The following is a 22,393-nucleotide window of genomic DNA, read 5'->3' as shown; positions in this document are numbered from 1 at the left end:
TCGCAGGTCTTAGTCAAAAGTGCCATGAGGCAAAATGTTCTTCAAAGGCTCAGAGTGGCTTCTGAACACGGAGTCAGCAGGGAGGAGGTGCCAGGCAGTGAGTGGGGTGGGTGACATAGGGTACGCTCCCCCAGCTGGGGAAGTATTGGATTTGATTCTAGTTTTCCAAACAATTTCTTACTACCTTTTTCACTAATTGTCACATAACATTTCCTACTAATTAAAAAAAAATCAATGTCAGTCATTTGGGCCACTTGGGAGAAGCTACACAATGCCATTCACAGGGCTGGGACATGACAGCCACACCAGTCTAGGTGGAAAGACCAGTGGGGGTATTTCCATGGTGATCACGGGCATGCAGCAAACTCCCCAGCTTCAATGACCTCATCTCAAAGGTGGGGCCAATAAAACTACCAAGCAAAATGCGTGATGATTATGGCCGACATCTGCTTACTAGGTAAGTGCCCGTGACAGCTGCCGCTTAATGGGGAATGAGTATGATCAACGAGGCCCGGTCTACCTGGTCACACGCGCCCTGCCTCCCTGCCTTGGGGCAGCAGCAGAGCTTGTTTAGCTGAGACGAACGCCCCCAGAGCAGCCCCGACGGGAAAGCTCCCAGCTCTGCACGGCGAGGAGTGTTCCTTTCCTTCTCAGAGCTGATCACAGTTTGCAGTCGTCCGTTTTTACGTTTATCCCTTTAGTACCTGTCTCCTCTCCGGAGTTTTTGCTCAAGCAGCACAGGGCCAGGTGTGTCTTGCTGCCTGCTGGATATTGTGGGCTGGGAGACAGGTGACCCCACGTCTGGCTCTGGTGATGAATGGAGAGGGCAGAAAGCCCAGGGGCCCATGCTGAACTGAGGCCCCTGCACCCAAAATTATGGTCTGACTTTGGGCAAATTACACAGTCTTCTTTACCCTAAGATTCCTCATCTGTCCATGAAAATAACTGCCAATGGAACCCAGAGTTACAAGGATTAAAGGAAATCACCAAATTCATAACCTACTCAAGGGGCTACCACTGCATCCTCAACAGACACATGCTGCCTTTACGGCTCTGACACACGCCAAGTGGGGCGGACGCACACAGTGAACATTGCTAAGTGCCAGTGGGTTGTTTCATGTGTGTTATAATACTGTTTAGAACTTACAACAAACCCAGGAAGAACCAATATGATCATGCCCATTTCACAGATTCACCAACAGTTTATGGGAGGTTACATTCAAGTCCAAGGCCCTATGGTGAGAAAATGGCGATTTAAACCTGAATCTGGGCCGAGGCCTGGGCTCCATCTCTCTCCCGTCCCCCTGACCACTTGCCTATGAAATCCACCTGTCCAATACACAAGTTTGCAGCCGGCCAGCTCTTAAATGCAATGTGTGCCACAGTTTATCAATGTTGGTTAATTACCATAAACTTTTCTCAGAAAACACTACAGAAAAGAAAGGTGGACTCACGTCCCTACACACAAGGAAGAGGAACTTTGCCTTGCCTTCTTCTGTAATGTGCAGAAACCCTTCCCTACACCACCAAATCATTTTGTATGCTTCCTCCATGTTTATGTTTGCACATGGCTTATTAAAGTAGAAGTTACCTGCAGTAATTCCATCTCCGTTCTTTCCAAGGTTCCAGATTATCCATAATCAGTCTGTGAACGAAAATACTACAATGTGAATGACAATACCGCAACCATATCAGTAAGCAATACCGCAACCATATCTGAAACCAAGACATCAGTGGCTGCCGCCAGACCCCAGCAAGGACAGGCCTGCAGCCCAGCCTCTGCAGCCAGTCACAATGGTGCCCTCTGAGCAGACTCATAATGAGAAAGGACAGGATACTGGCCCTAGATAGCTAGGTGCTTGTCTAAAGGATGAATTCAGTGAGCCCAAATGTATGCTTCCTCCGGTACATAGAAAAGCACTAAATGCTTGAACTTGAGATAACTGGCTTTCTTTAGATAACAAGCAATATTTTATTGTTTCAACTACCTGGTCGTTGCTGTAAAGCTCCTATATATCCTAGCTCCTCCTCAACCTCTTGGGAGCAGTCCCTCAGAGTGATCTGAGAGGCTGTCATCCCGGCTCAAGTCCTCCCTCCAAATAAAACATAACTCTTAACTTTTAGGCTGCACATGTATTTCAATCAACAGTTTTGGACACCATGAAGGGACCCAGAGCAGGCTTCTCTCCACCTGAACTCTCCAAGTAACCGGAGCCTTGGTACCAGCAGTGGCCCTTTGTGCCCATCCGCCTGCTCGGGGAGTCCAGATGAACTTGGGTGGGTCTCTCCTGGTTCTCAGATCTCCCATATTTGTTGATGATCCTGAGTTTTATTTGGCGGTGTATCCAGGTACCTGGCCCTCCAGTTGAAAGAGACTAGGGGGAATTACCCACCCAGTGGAGACATGCTGGGTGGGGCCTGGTTGAAAAATAACGGGAAATACCCACCTTGAGGAGACGTCCGAGGTGGGGCTGGTGGAAACATACCAGGAAAATACTCACCCAGTGGAGACGTCCGAAGTGGGTCCAAGTTGAAGACACTTGGTTCAGGACTGAGTGGTTAGGTAAGAAGCTGGTCTAATGTTTTCCTCAATTTGGTTACCTCTATTAAATTTTTTGGGATAAAAGTAAAACGCTTATGAGGAACCTTTCAACTCCAAAAATGGGACCGTCCTCCTGGCTGGTAACAGCTTTCTTGGGTGACAGAGAAACTTGCAGGAGTGGTAGGGGCAAAGAATTCATGGCATAGAGTTGTCCCTGTGGGAAAACTTACTAGCAATTTTATTCTGACAACCCGAACTTAGAATGGGGAATAGAACTTTCAAAAAAAGAAAAAAAAAAACCAGAAAACAAAAGAAAAGAAAAATAAATGACAGATTGCCAGCCTCCAACTAATACCACAGCCAGGTTTATATACGTGCAAAACTTACAAAATTACTTGGGAATTAGAAAAAATAAACTCATTCTGAAAATAAATAACCAGGCCGTATAAAAACATTTTTTGGAATTCTTAACTTATAAAAACAAACTCCCCTTTAGGGGGAACTTGGATTTCTCTTCCTATGTCTTTGAAATGTAAACATTTTATCTTTCTCTGAGTATTTTATGTTTGTGTATGTATTTATATATGTGTTTCATTTTTTTTTAAAGGAAGCTTTTAACTCTGCCATACAAAAGGTACAAGTATTGTGTACATATTGTGGCCAAACAAATAAACTGGGATTCTCAACAATCCTTTGATTGTACCAATTTTTAGATATGTTGCCATCTTAACCTTCGGTTCATCAGCCTGGACCACAAAGGCCTTTAGCTTTTGGAGAGTAAACTTTTGAATTTTATTTAGGCAACACCTCCACTCTCATGTGAAAAAGCCTCTTCATCTTATTGGTTTAAAATATACATGTATATTTTATTTTATTTTAGTTAACATATATATATATATATATATATATATAAATTGATAGCCATATGATGGATCCTTTAATTTGGAAAGTTTTAAATTGGCGAAAGTTGAAAGAGCTCCCATTATAAACAGCTGTTTTATTGGTAAGTATTAAATTCAAGTTTAAAGGTAGGAAAATATATCTAATGGTTAACCTAAGAACTTAGTTAAAAAAAAAAACTGGTTTGAAAACGTACATTTGTGTTTTTCCTTTTAGATCAATGGTTTTAGAGATGCTAATAAATCTTAGAATAATTAATGTTAATTAGGTTGAATAACTGGAAAATGGACTGTAAAACTGTAGGTAAAATAAAGATGAGCTTACCCCTAATGGATACATATTTTTAAATGGTTTTTTTGAATGAGATAAATAAAATGGACATTTTTGGATTTAGATACAAGGTTTTGATACTACATTATGTAAAGTTAAGAAAAATAGGGCCAAAGAGATCACCTCCTACACCCCAACATTAAAATTCAAACAAGGCCGTTTTAATTACAACAGTTTAAAATATATGTATTTATAGGGTTAAAAATATATGTATATAGACTGAGATACTTGATCAATGATTGGGACAACAGACCAGTTAATCAAATTAAAAATTGAGAAGGGCCTGAGCTCTTTTGCTGAAACTTGGGGATCCCAGAGACATTTCTATAAAATTAGATACAATGAACACACACACACACGCAAAAAGGCTTGTGGCACTCCTTCTAGAAATAGGAATTATTGATTAAACCTAATAAATATAAAAATTAAAGGTATAAGATTTAATAAAATTGAGGTAAAAATTTGTAAAATTGGTATATTTAAATGGGCTTTATATAAAACTTTTTCTTAATTATGTTGTGGGATAGATATGTTTCAATGGAAAAATGCTTCCTCTTCTTGGTATTACAAGGCTTGGCACATATCTGTCCCTCAGATAATATTAATTGAACACAGTAAAGGAAACCAATAGAGTTACATGAGCCCTCCAATATAACGAAAAACTAAAAACTGATATTCAGTGGCAAATAAAAAAATATAATAAGAGTTTTACCCTGGGTTTAACTTATAACTCAAGGAAAAGAGACCTTACTAAATGCTTTATGCAAGGTTTCAAAGACAAGATAAAGTAAACCTTAAAGTTTTAAAACATGGAATTCTTTGTTTACAGGTCTTCTCACTGATACAAAAAGCAAATTAAGGAGATACAATTGGGCCTGGGTGACAGAGCAGTTCTCTGGGGAACTGGAAGCGTGTGTCTTTGTCTTGCAGATCAGAAATGTAAATACAGCAAACAGTGACTTAGGACTGAGCCTAATTAGCTCAAAGAGATAAAACTGTAGGCCAAAGAAATTTTTGGCATTTTATAACTCAGAACTCTGACGAGTCCTTCAGACTTTGTCAAGAAATCTTAAATGTCTGTTTCATAAATAGTAAGCCTTAGTGATTTGAGCAAGCAAATTCAGCTTACTCCAAGTATTATTATACCTATCTCATAAGTAAGTTTTAAAGTGAAGCTATGAGATCTCTAGCTTTTGTCTGTTTATAAGCCGGCATACACATTATAGATGTGAGATATTTCTACAGCTAAAAATAAAAACAAAAAACAAAGTCAAAGAGCTCTGCTTAACTGACATAAAAAATAAGAGCTTTAAAAATTAAATATTTTTAAAATAAAAAGTGACCAAATTGACCTTCCGGTTCACGTGAACTGGAAAATATTCAATATTAAGATAATATTTGATGTTGTTTCATTTAAGTATGTTCTAATTAATATAGACATCTTTAACGTCATCAATATTAAGTATTAAACCTTTACTGTACCTAGGTTTAATGAAAGTCAAATAAGATCCTGTTATATCTGTTGCAGAGTTGTCAAAACAAAAATAATAGTAAAGTGGTGTGGTAAAATTTTAAGTAAATTAAATGCAAATGAGATGAGAGTTTTGGGTAAATTCTTTAAAATATATTTTTTAAATGTATGCTTAAGATAATCTCTAAATGTTTGGTATCTTTAAATTCTAGAGATGTGCTAAATTAAGTTAAATGATAGGATTTTATTAAATAGCTATGCCATTTTCAGATAAAATAAGATTGAAATATGAATTACTTAACATTTAACTTCCTCTTATAGAGAAACTAAAGGTGTTTAGAAATATTAATAAATGGTTGGTGCCACCCTGAAATATTCTCTATAATAAAGGGAATGATCTCAGAATCCTAGGAAAGTAAGATAAATGTGTAAAGGAAGATATAAGGAATGGAATTATATTTTGTTAATGAAAAATACCTACTTTGTCCTGAAGCTGGTTACTTCCGAACGGAGGAGGAATTAAGGGACAAACTAATATGAGAATAGAAAGCTGTGGAAGGCTCGCGGAAGAGAAACCCTGAGGAAAGTGTTTTCTACGTGGTCGGAATTGGCTAAGTTTAGAATCATCTTGGGCAAAGTAAATGAATCTTAGAATTAAGCTGGTACAAGACTACATTTGGTTTTCTCTCTAAGAGGACAAAATTTTCTTAAAATGTTAATTCACCTTCAGTAACTAATTGTAAAGCTTCTTATACCACTTAGCTGATCTGTTCTGGCTTTTCCTTTGACATATTTTCTTGTTAATGAATAAGTACTACTTTACAGTGGTCTATATGTTTACCTGACCAAGTGTTTTTAAATCATTTAACAAGCTCCCCAAATATCAATTTCTAATTAAATTTCTTTTAATCTCCAGTCATCCTTGGGATGCTACAGAAGGCCCCTGAAACATCTGAAAGAGAGATTATTAACTATTAAGTTTCATTTGGCATGTTAAATAACATGGTATTGTCAAATTTATTATAAACTTTCCTAGGTTATACTATATGAGAAAATATTATTAACATAGATATTCTAGAAATTACATGGACTCCCTAAAATTCTGGTATATCTAAAATGTTTCCATTCATAATTGTGGTTATAGTGACAAGGTTCCTTTACCGATTGTAGTGTAATGGTGTTTAAACATGCTTTTAAATCTTTTGTCATTTATAGACAGTTGATTGTTTTCTTCTGATCATTTTGCAAAATGCTTTCTCTTCAAGGAGATTTACTGGTTCTAATAAATTTCAAACAGTAGCACTGAACTAAAGTGGGTAAGAAATTTTAAAGTTCTAATGAAAACTCTGATTAAAAGAATTAGTTTCATGGGACTGAGTAAAGTTGTCAATATGGTTATAATTTTTCATTTTGTCTGAAATACTACTGGCTTTTAACCTGTTTCCCAGAGATAAAGAAACCCTTCTCATTAAGCTACTTATGAGTCACAGCAATTTCATAAAGTATACCTATGTAAGCAGACTTTGAACAGTTACCTTTTCTCTCTCTCTGATCCCTCAAGAGACTAAAACCTCTTAGGTCCCCAGTGGCTCTATCAGACAAATGAGGGAGATCATCTCCTAACAGATAAAGGAGTCTCAAAGTATTTTAAGGATTTTAAAGAGAAAAGAATTTACCTAAATCTGTAAGACAGAAACCCATGACAAGCCCTTGATGTGGCTTTCCTGGCCTTAGCAAATCTTATTAACATTCTATCCTGAGACTCCTTATTCAAAGTTCCAACACAGCCAATTTGAAAAAGCCTATATGATCAAATAATCAGACTTAAATTGTAAACATATTAATCTTGATTTGGTTATATTTGAGAAAAATGAGGGTAAATTTAGAGAGAAAAAAGATTATATTTTAGTGGATATTAAATTCAAGTTTTGTTAATTGAGGTCTATATTTACTAAGACACTTCCCATATCATTCCTTGCTGTTATGTCACATTGCTGTAAAGTTTAATTGAATTATGGAAAGGATACACTCGGTTTGTTTCTGAAGCTCAGTAATCGATCCTTGGGTAAAGTTCCAATCCCCTATGACCTGCAGCCAGGGGATTATACATACTGGAACAGGCATGACTTAAAGAACTGTCTCCAACCTGAATGGAAGGACCCTCTATCAGGTACTCTTAACTAGACCATACACACCAAAGCTGGAGGAAACGGAATTTTGGATTCATTTCCTATCAGAAACAGCCCCTGCAGTGCACTGGCCTATAGAGCACTGCTCACCTTAAAACAATGCCCAAATGGAGAAAAAGCTACCCACGCCAGGATGAGAAGAAGACGTCGTCTGAGGTAGACACCTGACCCAAGACACCGGAACAGACCTGTATGCCAATTATTTTGATAATTTCTCCTACCTTTGATTATGAACTACTCCACTTGTTAAGTTTATGGTAAATTAACTATGTCTAGTACTTCTTTGTTACCTTAGTGGGTTTCTCTACTCCAAGGCTATAACTAGATAGCCCTCAGAAAATTTATTCTAAAAAGAAATTATATTTCTGTTTAGGACACTGTTGATCTTACAACGTGGGAGACATCACCTGGCCAATTAATACCTACTCTGACCCTGGCCATAAAGATGAAATTTCTCATAAGATTACTCAAACTCAACAGAAACACAAGCAGAATTTTTACGCAAAAGTATAACTTCTCGACTATTAAATTCTTACTCGTGACTTTATTAACGTTACTAGCTGTATTACTTACATCCTGTCTATTTTATAAAATTGTTGTCTGTTACATTTCTCAATGTGTAACTAGGCGTACAACAAGATTGAAGATGGCTAAACATCTTGAAGAAATAGATAACATTTATAACCCTGCATAAAATAATTGTAATAGTGTGATTCTAGGTATGGGAATGAGCAACGAAGGGTAAACATTTACTGGATCATAATAGACTAGTAAGACCGGTGATCCAGAGAACTTTTACTATCAACAGGGCCTGATAAAAAACCTAACACATTGAATGGCAGCTCAGAAGATTCTTCACCTGAACTAGGAATGAGCCATACTAGCACCGTGGGGCAAAATTCCTCATGAAATGTCTCTCAAAATATTGGTCGAATTTAGGACCAAGGGGGAGCACTGTGAATGAAAATACTACAATGTGAATGAAAATACTGCAACCATGTCAGTAAGAAAAGAATGCTGAAACCAAGTCATCAGTGGCTGCTGCCACCCCCCAGCGAGGACAGGCCTGCAGCCCAGCTTCTGCAGCCACTCACAGTGGCGCCCTATGAGCAGACTCAGAATAAGAAAGGACAGGATACTGGCCCAAGAAAGCTAGGTGCTAGCTTGTCAAAAGAATAAATTCAGTGAGTCCAAATGTTTGCTTCCTCCTGTATATAGAAAAGCACTAAATTCTTGAACTTGACATACCTGGCTTTCTTAAGATAACAAACAATCTGTTATTGTTCCAACTACCTGGTCTTTGTTGTAAAGCTCCTCTATATCCTAGCTCCTCCCCTACCTCTTGGGAGCAGTCCCTCAGAGTGATCTGAGAGGCTGTCATCCCGGCTCGAGTCCTCCCGCCAAATAAAACATAACTCTTAACTGTTAGGCTGCACGTTTATTTCAATCAAGTCCCAGAATAGACACAACTTGTCAATTCTGCAATGAAACCCAATGGATCAGGAACCAAAAGCGTGTTCTAGTCCAGAAAAAACTACGGGTCCCTATTTCTTCCTGTCATTATGAAATCCCACCAGAACTCATTACTTTGCTGTCTGCTCATCTGGCAACCAAACTCAGAGAAGAGTCAACTCAGCAGAGCGCCGTGCTGGGGAGAAACCCCCGCAGCAGCAGGTCGGGCTGCCTGCCCTCCCGCACGCTCTGTTGACCCCTAGTGTCCTCCGTGGAGAACAGGCCAACAGAGCTGTTCCCAACAGCTGCAAAGTCCCACACATTAAATAAAAGCATTTTATTTTATACGATATGTTACGTATATACCCATCTCTGAAAACAGCTTTGCCAGAAGCCCAAAGCTTCAACATTAATGTGCAAAGGCAATTCCGGCCCTCAAGGGAAAGCAAGTCTTAAGACGATGCTAAGGCCTCCAAAGTCCTCTCCACGACCATCAACCAAACTCCCGCAGGTCTGCAGCTGAAGGCAGCTACATGTGTGCTTTTAAAGCAACCCCCTCCTACCTTCGGGTGCTACAATGTCCCTCTGCTCCCTCCCATCTCAGGGTAAGAGCAGCCGCTGCGGAACCTTGCAGGGCAGCACTGACAGGACTGGACAAAGGGGATCAGAGCTAAACTAAGCCTTCTGATGACACGAGATTGTCACACTGTCACTTTACAGATGAAGATATATATAGAGAGATGTGGGGTGATATTGCTCAAAGTCACACAGCTAATAAGTGGCAAAGTCTATAACTCTAATCCTCCCTCGGGCGGGACGCACCAGCTGGGACGCCCACAGGGTTCTCTCGTGCCTGCCTGACCAGTCCTTTCCTGTCACTCATGACCCACCACACGGTCTGATCTTAGCCTGCCTTGTCAGCATCTTTCCCCTCCAGTTTCTAAGGAACAAGGCTGCTCCGGCCACTGTATGGCTTCCGGCTCCCCAAACCCTCCGTGCTCACGCTGGTCTTGCCTGTGCATCCAGCCCCCAGCTCAGAGGCTCTTCCTCCCCTGCAGGAGAACGTTTCCACTCTCCCCAGGGACACCCCCTTATGGGAGCCCTCTTCTTGCCCTCAGCACGGCAGGTGTCCCAGGCCACATCCCGAGCTGCCCCATTAGGACTGTGGGTGCCCAGGTCTGCTAGTCAGACCAGCAGCCTCAGAGGCAGGGATTATTCCCAGGTCACCCTGCAAACCTACTGCCCGCCTCACAGCCCCCAGCCAGCAGGTCACCTGGAAGTCACAGCAGGCGCCTCACCCAATCCAGAAGTCTCTTCATTTGCCAGCAACGCTAATGACTGGTTTCCAACCTTTGGTCAGTTTTGCACAAAACAGCCGCTTCCACTGTGAAGTGGAGGGTTTTCGCTTCTGCTCCCCATCCTTACTGGAAACATCAAGGGAAACCAAAAGGCCTTTTCTGAACCCTTTTCTGATGACAACTTACCACCCACAATACTCACATGCTCAAGAACTTTGGGTCCACGTGATTTTGTTTCCCTTACACTTAGTGGCTCAAAACACTGCGAGATTCTTTCTCTTTTGAGGGTATTTGTGCTCAGTTTATCGGCTTTCATCTTTTTTTGTCTCTGTCTCCATTATCCCTAGCAGTTGACACTTCTTACTCCCTTCAGCAGCCTCCCTCCCATCATTTAGCCTAGGAAATCAGCTGTGATGAGGGGCCCAGGAGCAGTCACAGAAAATGTAACTAAGGCACAGAGAGGCTACATAATTTGCTGAAGAAGATCAGCTTCCACCCCCAACAGTGTGTGCCATGTAACTCTGTTTAACGCTTATGCTAAGCATGTTAACTTTTTGTAGATTATGGTTATAAACAGATGAGGTATCAAAATACATACAATGACACTCATCAACTCTAAAATTTTCATTAACTTCACTATTTTGTTTCTATTTATTTTATTTCTATTAAAAAAATTAAGAACCTCTGCACTCAATATAGCAAATGTTACTGGGTTTTAAGTCCAGAATATACAGGTGTTAAGTGTGTCATTACTCATACTTATTTGTATGTTCACAAGACAAAATGATTTGAAAGTCGCCCTCCCCTCCACCTACTCACTAATGACTCTCACCTGAGCTCCCAGACCACACATCTATAACAGCCTTTCACTTTACCCACAACTGAACTCATCAGTTTTCCCCCAGAAATCCCTCTGCAGCTTTCCCTCCTCAGAGCGCAGCAGGACTATCACTTACCTGATTAATCCACCCAGAAACTTGGGCCTTACTCCATCCCTCCTTCACAGACAGCATTCATCCTTGCCTTTTTACCATCTAAACATGCCTTCAGTCTGTTCACTTTTACCCACTGACCATCCCACCGCTCAAGTGGAAGCCACCAACGCTGCCCACCTGGACACACGAGTCTCCCAAGTGGCCCCACAGCTGCTCTCCCCTACTTGAGACAAATGGGATTGTGTCATTCCCGCGCTTTTACGGCTCTTTCCAAACCCACTGTTCTTAGAAGAAACTCCAAGTTCTTCACTTGGTGAAGGTTTTGCCATGAATCTGTCAGCTCAGGGAGGGCAGGACCTGCCCTCTCCACTCGGCCCTGCCCTCTGGCAGAGCATCAGCTCGGCAGGACCTGCTGAGTTACACCAGCCTGTATTCTAACCCTGGTCTTGAGTTCTTAGCAAACTGCTTCACTTATCCTTACAAATTCAAGGTAGATTAGACAGATTTTAGATGTTGAGCTAGAGTATTGATTTGGGGATTTTGCACTAGCAACCTGCATGTACATGTTCTAATGATTCTGTCTTCTAAAAACCACACCCAGATTTAAGTAGTATTTGTGGGATGTCTTTAGAGTAAAAGGGACTGTACTTCTACAGACTTTATGTTTTATAACATGAACAATCCGGACAGGGTGACAAATGGAACTGCCTCACAAGTGACAGAAGACAGCTGAGAGGCATACAGCAACAGGTCACAAGGATGGTAAGAGCAAAGTTGGTTCTCCAACCCCTGAAAAAATTCCTGAAATATCCGAAAACTCTGAATTTTGAAAGTAAAATACTATCATATAAAGAAATAAAATAAATAATCCTTTTCATCAGGGTTTCAAGATCTGACGCCAGAGTTTTTAGCAGGCCATACTGAATCCTAGCACAGAAAAATCAGATGGACTAGTGGTGAGTAATTCCAGGAAAACTGCAAAACTCTTTCACTTCTAAAAGGACATACACTCACCTGTCAAAAGTGAATGTAAAGCGCATTCTGGAGAAATTTGGAAGCTTCGACTCCGCTTCTGGATGGCAAGGACACGGACAGCTTTGAAGCATGCTTCTAACTGAGTCACCTGCATTCTTACACTGCAGGGGGAAACGGAGGCCCTCAGTCAAGAGCAGAGATGTTCCTGTCGTGTCTCCCAGGCCGTATCTTGGGGACTCAGTGCCCTGCAGCAGCCTGGTCCCAGGCGAGGACCCGCAAAGTGGCCCACAATCAGGAGGGTCACTGTTCTCGAGAAAGCCCATCCCCGATGGGGGCAAGAGGGACTGGTGGGGTTGTGTGCACCTATAAATGCTCACAGAAATACACCTGCATTCATTCAAGTGATACAATTAAAAGTAGCAGGCTATTTAACAAAATTTCAAATGTCAGTGGAAATTTTACCATTCCTTTCCACTTGTCCCCTGCACTCTGAGACAGGCTTAGGCTCTCTCACACCCTCATCTCTGATGCAACAGTTGTGAAGTTATTTTACTTTGCTGCAAGTGTCCTCACTCCCTGTGTCGCTGTAACTGTCGTCTCTTAACACACTCAGTTGTCTTCCTGGATCTCTTCCTGAGTTCCTTGCTCCTGTTCCTCAGATCCTAAGATAAAGGACAAGTGAAGACACATGACCAGAAAAGGCACTGTGGACCAGACCAAAGTCCTCAGTGACCCCCTAGGTGAGTGCTTCCCACCCCTTACCATCGATTCTCAAGGTTCTGCCCAGAATGACATCCAGACAGGAGAGAGTCCTGGGCCAATTAAAGGCTGTGTGTCTTGGGCACGGGGACAGGTGCAGGAGCTGGTTCTGTAGCCGGGCCCCTCCCCACCTCTGCTCCCCTCTCTCCCGAGGCCCCGCTGCCAAGTCCCAGGCTCCCTGAACTTCTGTCCTTCTCTTCTACTCTACTCCAAGCCCTTTTCCTCTTCCTTTATTCCCTAATTATCCCCCCAGGTGGAGTGATTTTTCAATCACAGTATCTGAAAAAATTTCCTGCAGCTGAAAAAGAGGTCTCCAGAGGTAAATGCCCTTATGCTGGTTCCTGAAGAGAGCCCCTGGTTAGGGGGACCCTCACCAACACTTTCAGGACATCACACATGTTGCAGGGTCAACCACACCCAACAAGAATTTGCTGTGACCCCAAGGCCCGCACAGCATACCTGCTCACAAAAATGTAGTTTACACACTTATCCATTATTAAGAAGCAAAAAAAAAAATTGCTCATGTTTCTTACTAAAATTATTAATGAGGTGGAAAAAGCAATTGTAATAGAAAAGAACAAATTTGACTCTATGTTAGATGTGTTCCTTTGGCTTTAAACCTGTGCCCTGTTTTCTAGGCTCAGACTTGCTAGCTCTGCACCTATTGTAAAAGAAAGTTGCCTTTAGCCTGAAATATCCAGGAGAGCCTATTCTCCGGGCTCTGATCTTTAAGGATGTTAGCTCTTCTGCACTTATGTAGAGTTGGCAAGTTGCAAAATAGAGAATAAACTTTGTTTTTCTTTTTTTTTTTTGGAGGTTTTACAGGTGCACCATGATTTGACCCACATGGACAGCTGCAAGAACAGAGGATTCCAAGGACAAACAATTCCTACATCAAGAAGTTTGCAACAACCAATCACACCCCCGGCCCTTTTTAGTATAAAAGGAGACTGAATTCTGTCTTGGGGAAGAGGGTTCACCAGGATATCAGTGTACCATCTTCTGGGTCTGCCAGCTTTGCAAATAAAGTCACTATTCCTTGCTCCAACACCTCATCTCCCGATTTATTGGCCTGTCATGCGGCGAGCAGAACGAGTTTGGACTCGGTAACAAAATGAGTGCATTGGAGGTAGTATGTCTCCACTGTTTCCTCGTTTCCAATATGTCACAACCTATCAATTTTATGTGCTGTTTAACAACACAACCAAAAAACCTATTAGATGGAATTGATTCCACGGAAATAAACATATTTCTACTCCTTCAAAACTATTTTTTCTTTTCTAATTTATTTTGTTTTGCTTATTGAAAAGAACATAAAAGTCAGATTTTTTTATTTCACGTATTCTTGTTACAGGAACATGTTTTAAATACTACAAGGAGATTTATGTTGCAATAAAAAATTGTTCACATAGTAGTAGAAAGATATATACACATTCAGTGCAGATTAGGAAAGAAATGGATATTTACTACAAATCCACTGCACATCCAGGCTTTTACAAGCATATTCTGGAATATAAGCTCTATGCTCCAGGGGCCACCCCCCCATTCTCACTGCCGAGTCCCTTAGAAATCAACTACCAAGTCACCAGCATAGAACCACCTGATCAGTATTTTAGGTATAAATGAGGGAATTAGCTCATTCAGTTCTAAAACAAAAACCTTAAAATACATACTGAACTTATTTACAGACAAAGAAAATTGTACACAAAAAAGTACAGTTTCTTCCCCAAGGTCACTAAGCTAATAACTGGTAAAGGCAAGATTTGAACTCATGTGCCTGAATCTAAAAACTAAGGTGGAAATCCCATTTGATTGCGGAGGGTCCAGCAGCACAGCCTATCACCCTATCTTTGTTCAGATCTAGCCTTAGACAGCCTGAGACAGCACCCCATTCCTGTGGAACCCGTGGGCAAACGATAACACTAAGGATTTTGTATCCAGGACTTTCTTAGTTCTCATTTATATAAAGTGTCAGCAGGTCAGCAGAACAACTCTGGAAAATATGAGTGGGTCCAGAGCTTTTTGCTGATTAGAAACTCAGTCTATCAGAACAGAGTGACCTTCCCATGAGAGGCCACATGGACATAAACTAAAGGCAGCTGAGCAATGAAAACTAGCAAGACCCTGGAACTCAAGCAAGAAGGATCCCTGCCATCCCCTCCCAGTTGCCTCTTCATCTGCGTGGACATAATGGAAGGAGACCCAGGTTCTTGTCCAAGTTACACTATCATGGATTCTCGCCCATAGAAACTTACGACTCTATGCTGTCTTAAGGCCTTTCCAACTCAAATATGATGACACAAATATCTCAGCAGAATGTATGTTTCTACTTCCTCTCTTCTATTAGGAGAATATTTCTATGGCCACAAAGCAGAAATCCAACTAAAAACACCATGTACGAAACCAAGTGAAAATCTGCGTAAGAGGCTTTGCTCTCACGCTCAGTGAATGAAAATTCAGAAAAAGTGGTCCTTTTCCCTCAGCAAGTGGGAGGTAGCCTGATTGTGTGTGTGTGTGCGTGTGTGTGTGTGACTAAATCGAATACAATCAAATTTGGGATGTGTACATATTTTTTTTTATGTTACTGTCATTTCATGAGGATGAGACAACCTTTAAAGTAATTTGAATGTAGTGTTCTGAGAGAGTCTCAGGCTCTTTTGGTGGAGGAGGGAAAAGGGGAAAGTAAAGGAGGAAAGAGGGAAATGAAGCAAAGTAGTAAGGATACTGCTAGGTAAAGGCAAGACATTAATTTTGTTCCTACTTGCATCACACACAAATTAGGGTCTGGCTTACCCCCATGTCTTGTTAAGCACTGTGTTGCAGAAGAAGAGGCGGCAGCCCATGTATAACTGAGCTTGTGACTGTACGTGGCATCTTAGACACAAATCATTTACCCTGATCAAACACTCTAACAGCAGGCCGTAATTCTCCTATTTTGAGAGACAAGAAAACAGGAGTTCAAAGAGGGTATATAACTTGACAAAAGTCAGAGGACCAGTAAACAAGAGAGGATGAATTCAAACTCAGATCTGAATGCAGAGTCTGATCTTCCCACTCCCAGGACTGGAAAACCCTTAACACACCACCTCCCCAGCTCACCTGCAGTGTTCCTGGCACCAAGCATTTCCCATGGCATTGGTCTCCAGTTCTCACAGACACAGCACTTTGTGCAGTCAATGACCTAGATCGGACCTGCCACGCCCAGCAGGCTTCACCACAAAGGCAGGAAAGCTGGCTTTCAAGTGCATACAAAGCCATCCCTGGTCTTACCTTGGCACTTCTGTGGCTTCTCCAGCTTAAAGGCACCAATGAAACAGCTCACAGTTTGTACATGAGCCACACTACCTCTCTCCATTTGTCTCCCCACCTATACTACTAGGCTATGACCATTTTGATAATTTTGGAAACAAATTTTTAAAAACAGAAAAGAAAGGATTCTGAAACAAGTACTTAATAATAACAATTTTAAATGACAAGTTACAAAGTGAGTATTTAAAAACTGAATCTGTCTTCCTAAGTGTCAGTTTAAACAGTTAAAAAATCTAATAGCAAAAAAATCTCACTTACAAAATTAACAAAAACATGAACAATAATCTGGAATAAACTCAAAAATAATGCCCATGATATACTTGGAGGAACTACAGGACTGTACTGAGGGGTAAAGTAAGATGTGTGAATGTAGAGACATCAACATATTGCAAGGAGGAAAGCAGTTTTGTAAAGATATAAGTTCTCCTAAAGATAATTCAAAACTTACTAATAAATCCCACAAAAACCCTTATCTGTTTTTTTAACTTGAACAAAGTATTTAAGAATTCTTCAGGAATAATAAAGTCATAATACTAGCCAAGAAAATTTGGGATGGAAGAAAAGAATCAAAAAAAATTGCACTGTCAGATATTAAATAAATTTTTATGATATGTAAGATATAGTACTGGAGTAAGAAATTAAAATTGACAGAAATAAACCATGAGTTCAAAAAGAGACTCTAGTGTAAGTAAGTATTTTGTACAGGTGGGATTTCTAATCAAAGAGCAACGTATGAATTCAATAATTGTCCTGGGACAATCAGAGAATCACCTGGAAAGAACAAATTCTATTCCTGTCACAATGACCACAAGAAAAATTACAAATAGTGATGTAAATATTAAAAAGTAGTAATAACAGCAGATACAACTCTTTGCTCTTATTAATTCAACTTCCCCTCACTATAACAAGTACTATTATCCTCTCCATTTTAGAGATAAAAAAACCTACAGAAGAGATTTATACCATTATAAGAAAGTATTTCTAAGAATAATGCCAAAGATAAAACCCAAAAAGAAGACATTTACGATCTTAAGAATATTTTGGGCCACAACAAAAATAAACCAACTGAATAAAATGAAAGGCAAGAAATGACAAGGAAAAGATCTGTGATACATGATGATGAAGACAAGGGGTTAATGTTCATAACATACAAAGAGCTGTTACAAAGCAACAAGAAGCTCCCTCACTTAAATGTGTGCAAAGGACAAAAGGGATCATTCACTTTTTAAAAGTCAGGTGGCTAATGAGTGAAAAATGCTCAATACCTCACTGGTCATCAAATGCAAACTAAAACAATGAAAAACCACTTTTGCTTATCATATTGGCAAATATTTTCAAAAGATATTCTAGCTAGTGTCCATTTGTGAGAGAACAAACTGTGAGTGACCTTTTTGGAGGATGACATGTCAATGGATATGTAAACTCTGAAAAACATGTGTATACACAGACTCAACTCCACTTCTAGGAATCGTTTCATTTAGAAAAAAAAAATCAGTTCAAAAAGATGTACTCGTCAAGGCATTTTCACAGCACTGTTTACAATGGTGGGAAGAAAAGCTGAAGTGAAATCATATCCAGCGACAGAGAATTGGTATCATAAGTAATTCCACATCTTTTCTTTTCCCACTGGAGAAGGAGTTTCTAGGGTCACTTGAAAGGAGCCTGTGATGAATGTAAATGTCACATCCAGAGACTAAATTTCCAGAAGCCTTAACTAAAGGAATACTCATACAAGATCACAGGAATGTTTGTACAAGAAGGATGCCAGTCAAACATCCTTTCTGACAGTGGTAAATGGAGAAAACTTTAGTGTCCACCATCAAGACAATGATGCGGTAAATCACGGTGAGCTGTGGGCTCTGAGGGGGCCAGTGTTTCATCACGGTCCAGGGCCTTGTCCACAGCACTCTCCCACCTAAGGTGTCCTTTCACAAGAGACCACACCTGCACATCAGGAGACCCCTCCACTTCATCTGAAAGGACCGGGTGAGTCTGGAGTGGCAGGACGTCTATGATATTCTCCTGAGTGAATAAAGTGAGCTGCAGAAAACTTATAGTATGGCCTTATTTTTCAACAAAGCATATATACACACACATATACATAGATTTCTCACATACGTGTATGTATCTATGTATGTATGTGTATATATATATATATGTCATAGGCATAAACGTCATGAAATATATATACCACATTGTCAACAGCTTTTACTCTCAGGAAATAAGGGGAAGTGATGAAGGGGACTTCTGGTACCACCAGAGTTCTCTTTTCATTATTTCAGTAAAGTATACTTGGAATTTAAAAGTTTATTTAAGTTTGAAGTAAAATGGACGATGCCTCCACAAGACAGAATGCTATACTGGTCATTAAAAATCATGCCAGGGGAGATAGAATATTGTAGAAAAACATGTAATAAACCGAATGGAAAATGGAGGTCTCCACACAGAAAACATGCACAGAGTGCTCACTGGTTTTTATGACAGAGGTGATACACATTGACGAAAAGAACAGAAAATAGATGTTATAGTGTTAATTATTATCTCTGAGTAGTGGGACCAGGATAGCCTCTTTTGTCCCTTTTTTCATACATTATATTAAATACACATTATTCTTCATCAGAAAAAAGCATTTTTAGATGTATAGTACCACACATTGTAGAAAATACACAAGTACTTACAGAAACAAATAACTAGGAGAGACCGCAGCAGCGTCACATTATGTAGAACGGGCGATCCTGAATAACGCCTCGCAGTTACATAAGGACCCGCAAAGTGAGAGCACCTGCTGTAACAGGGCGTGGCCCCCTTCTATTTGTCAGTTGTGTCTTCAGGGCTGAGGTAGTTTTGAGCCCGGCCAGTGTCAGTGCTGGTGTCTGGATGGATGCCACTGGAGGTGAGGGCACCTGCAAGCCGAGAGGAAGAACAGAAATCATCCTCTGGTTTTTCTGTCTTGTTTCTTTGTTACTTTAAAAGAGAGGCATAAATAAGATAAACTGAATCTTTCCTACTGAAATTTCAGTAATGAAACGTTTTTTAAAGTCTTCACAGCTTATATACTGCCTACAACTGTCTTTTCAACAAAGCATCATATTTATCAAATGTTAATTAACTCAGTTTATTAACTCCCTGTTTAAACCTTCTATTAAAGAACATGAAATGCACTACATAAAAGAACCACGCCTGTAGTGACTACCTTAGCTGTCTTGAAGGCAGTGCAGTCAGTCCGCAACATCCCGTGGCCCTGAGCTCCTGATGCTGGTAAGAGAGCATGCTGCCGCCTCAGATGAAGAGAAATTGAAAACATTTTCTTAAATCTACAGCACTGACAAAACATAACTCTCAAATCCCTGGCTCCTTGGAGGCTGTGATTTTATGTTTCTGGCCAAACCCCGTCAATGAGCAAAACCTCACCATTCCCGAGCCATGGGACTCACGTGGGAAGCAGTTTTGGAGAAATTTCCAGGTATAGAATGTAACCAACTATACACAGAACTCTGACAAAAGAAAAGATGAAATACTCTGATTTCAGAAGACACTCAAAATATTTTCGTAAGACTTACTAGCTGGAAATGCTGGGCTTCTCCTAACCACAAATTTATTTCAGAGCCAGTGAGCATCTCCCACAAACCCTGTTTCCCTGTGTCTGCTGGGAGCCTCAGGTACACTCTTACTGTCGATCTTATAAGTCACAGGGCAGAGGCATGTGTCTCACACCTGCAACCCTCAAACAGGCTCACCTCCTAGCCTCACTGTCTGAACTTGGCCCCATTCTCTCACCTGTTTATTTGGTATCTGTTATTCTGTAAGCTACCTGAAATGATTGTTGGAACAAGTCAGAAGAATGAGTCGGTACATAAATGGATAGTTGGACAGGTGAGAGATGGGCAGACAGACAGGGAGACTCGAAGAAAAGGGGAACAAATATAATATCCTATGCAAAACCCTCTTCTATTCAGGGAAGGAAATCACCAGAAAAATGTGTGAAGAGGCAGGTAGCTTAGGACTGGTTCCTGGATTCCATGAATAGTCATACCAAGAAATGAGAGGGTAGAACTGTAAATAATAAAAGAAAAAAAGCACACATGGTTGAAAAACATATCTACAATATGTACTTTCTAAAGAATAGATTCAAATCAGAAGGGCCCAATAATACAATCCTTGGGTATTTACAGAAGTGAGAACCCCACCTCCAAACCAAAAGGCATCCCTTTGGAGCACTGAGAGTCTACACGGGGCGGTCATAAAGCCATCACCGCAAAAGCTATGCGATCCTGCACTTACGAGGAACGAACAGCTGTGCTTGGGCTGCCCACTCGCGTCATTTACACCTGTCAGCACCTCTATGGGGGAGGGACGCCTAGCGAGCCCCATCTCTGTGGGACACAAAACAAGTCCGGGAAAGGCTAAGCAACCTACCAGTTCTCCAACTTACAGGACTGGTCACTCCACAGCAGGACTCGAACTTGGAGCCATGTTTGTAACCACAGTACTACCGTGCTTTGTGTGCTTTTTGTATGTATAATACATTTGTTTCTGGCATGAAAGGATATTTAATAAATATTCGGTTGTCTTGTCTATCTCATTAGCTCACAATCAATCTTTATACTGTTGAATTGTACTCTTTTCCCCTGGAGAAAGGAATGGAAAGAGCAGGGGTCAGAATGAGGTGGGGCTCCATTCTTTATGTGGTGCCTCATCTCATCCAAGTCCCCAAGCAGGGATAAGGAGCAAATGTTCTCTTCATCTTTTAAAGAGAGGGCTCCACTGATGGTGACTTACTCACCTCGAAAACCAAGGCTGGGTGAAGGGCACATGCAGCAACCAGAGCAGTATCACCTGTAGGAAGGCGAAAAGAGCTCATGGGAGAGCTCAGGGGGTCAGCCTGATTTAATTTGAATCAATAAAAGAATACCACAATCTAAAAATGCTGCCATGCAATGGATTTGCTCTTTCTTGACATCTAGCAAGTTTCCACAGCCCACATGTAACGTTATCGTGAACCAGTGAAAGGAAGAGTCTACAGACATGGAAAATCAATGCCACAGGTAGGCTGAAACCCAGGCTGGAGTTTAGGAAGAGAAAGGGCATAGTTAAGGAGAAGGGAAAGGCTAGGAATAAGACATCATCACAAAGGCTCTCAAGCATCATCCAACAATCATTTTATCATTCATTCGAGAGTTACTGAGGTCCTATTTTGTGCAAGATTGTATAGAGGGTGAAGCAAGAGTGCAGAGACTATGGTGGCAGCAAGTGGCGGGGCTCAAATACACTTCTGATCCCAGTACCTTGCACACTTCTCCTCAGTATAAAGGCAAAGAAAAAAAAGTAAAATAATACTATGTCAACTCAACGCATTGTTGAAAAAAAATTAAAGAAGACCTAAATACCTGGACAGACACATCATGCAGATTCCTGGATCAGAAGACAGCACTCTTGGAATGGCAGTGCTCCCTAGAGCAATTCATATAAACAATGTGGTTTCGATCACAATCCCAGGGGGCTCCTCTGCAGAAACTGACTAGCTGCTGCTACAATTCATATGGGAATTCGAGGGTCTCAGTAACCAAAACGTACTTAAAAAAAAGAACAACTTGAGAGGACTTGTAATTCTCAATTTCAAACGTTACAACTGTATGTCCAGGTGAGATTAGAGGCCATTATTAAGTTATTATTATGTTTATCCTTATTTTCTAAATTCTCTACAATGAATATAACTGTTACAATAAGAAAAATAAAAGTAAGATATGTTTTAAAACATACACACCGATTCATTCATTGGAAAAATATATTTTAACTATAAAGAGGTGAACAAATACCTAGTGTAAAAGAACTACTTAAAAACAAGAGTGCATTTCCATTTTTCATAAACTGAAAACTGAAAAGCACAAACACATCAAGTTTCTAGGGAGACCGATGCAACATACTAATAGTAATTTTCAAAAATTCTAATTAAACAATGAAAACTCAAGAAAGGGAAAATCGTGATTGACAGCCAACTGCAAACACATGGAGAGAGAATTCACAGTTCCTTTAAATCTGCTACTGACCCAATAGGAGAGGAAATTCCTCACTGAGGAGACAGTGGAATCCCATGCATAAGACAGGATACACAGTACAAACTGCACTAGAATTGGGGGTGATTTTCTTAGAAGAATTCTAAAGTTACAACATTGCTGAAAAACTATAAAAACACTGACAGAGAGATTAAAACACAGTCATATATATTATATAGC

At 40.5% G+C, this 22,393-nt stretch overlaps 1 protein-coding gene across 4 annotated transcripts in view; it reads right to left on the bottom strand.

The window, feature by feature from the left end:
- Window positions 1–21,577, bottom strand: part of LOC116283279 (trafficking protein particle complex subunit 9-like) — a 35,832-nt gene extending 14,255 nt beyond the window's left edge. For 2 of the 4 annotated variants that reach the window (XR_012067195.1, XR_012067196.1), the window contains exon 1: window positions 1,592–1,865. Coding sequence is in view for 2 of the 4 variants with exons in the window: in XM_072955142.1 (XP_072811243.1) it covers window positions 12,132–12,253; window positions 15,645–15,694 (172 nt within the window). In the remaining 2 variants the exon portion in view is untranslated. Of the gene's footprint in view, window positions 1–1,591; window positions 1,881–12,131; window positions 12,254–15,644; window positions 15,782–18,838; window positions 19,064–21,547 lie in introns of those variants that run through there. The other 2 variants (XM_072955142.1, XM_072955143.1) reach the window with 2 other exon arrangements.
- Between the last annotated feature and the right edge of the window lie 816 nt (window positions 21,578–22,393).

This window comes from Vicugna pacos, chromosome 35, assembly GCF_048564905.1.
Source record: "Vicugna pacos chromosome 35, VicPac4, whole genome shotgun sequence".
In the NCBI taxonomy this organism is placed as follows: domain Eukaryota; kingdom Metazoa; phylum Chordata; class Mammalia; order Artiodactyla; family Camelidae; genus Vicugna; species Vicugna pacos.
Note: the sequence above shows the minus strand (reverse complement) of the source record. Positions and strands in the feature narration are given on the sequence as shown.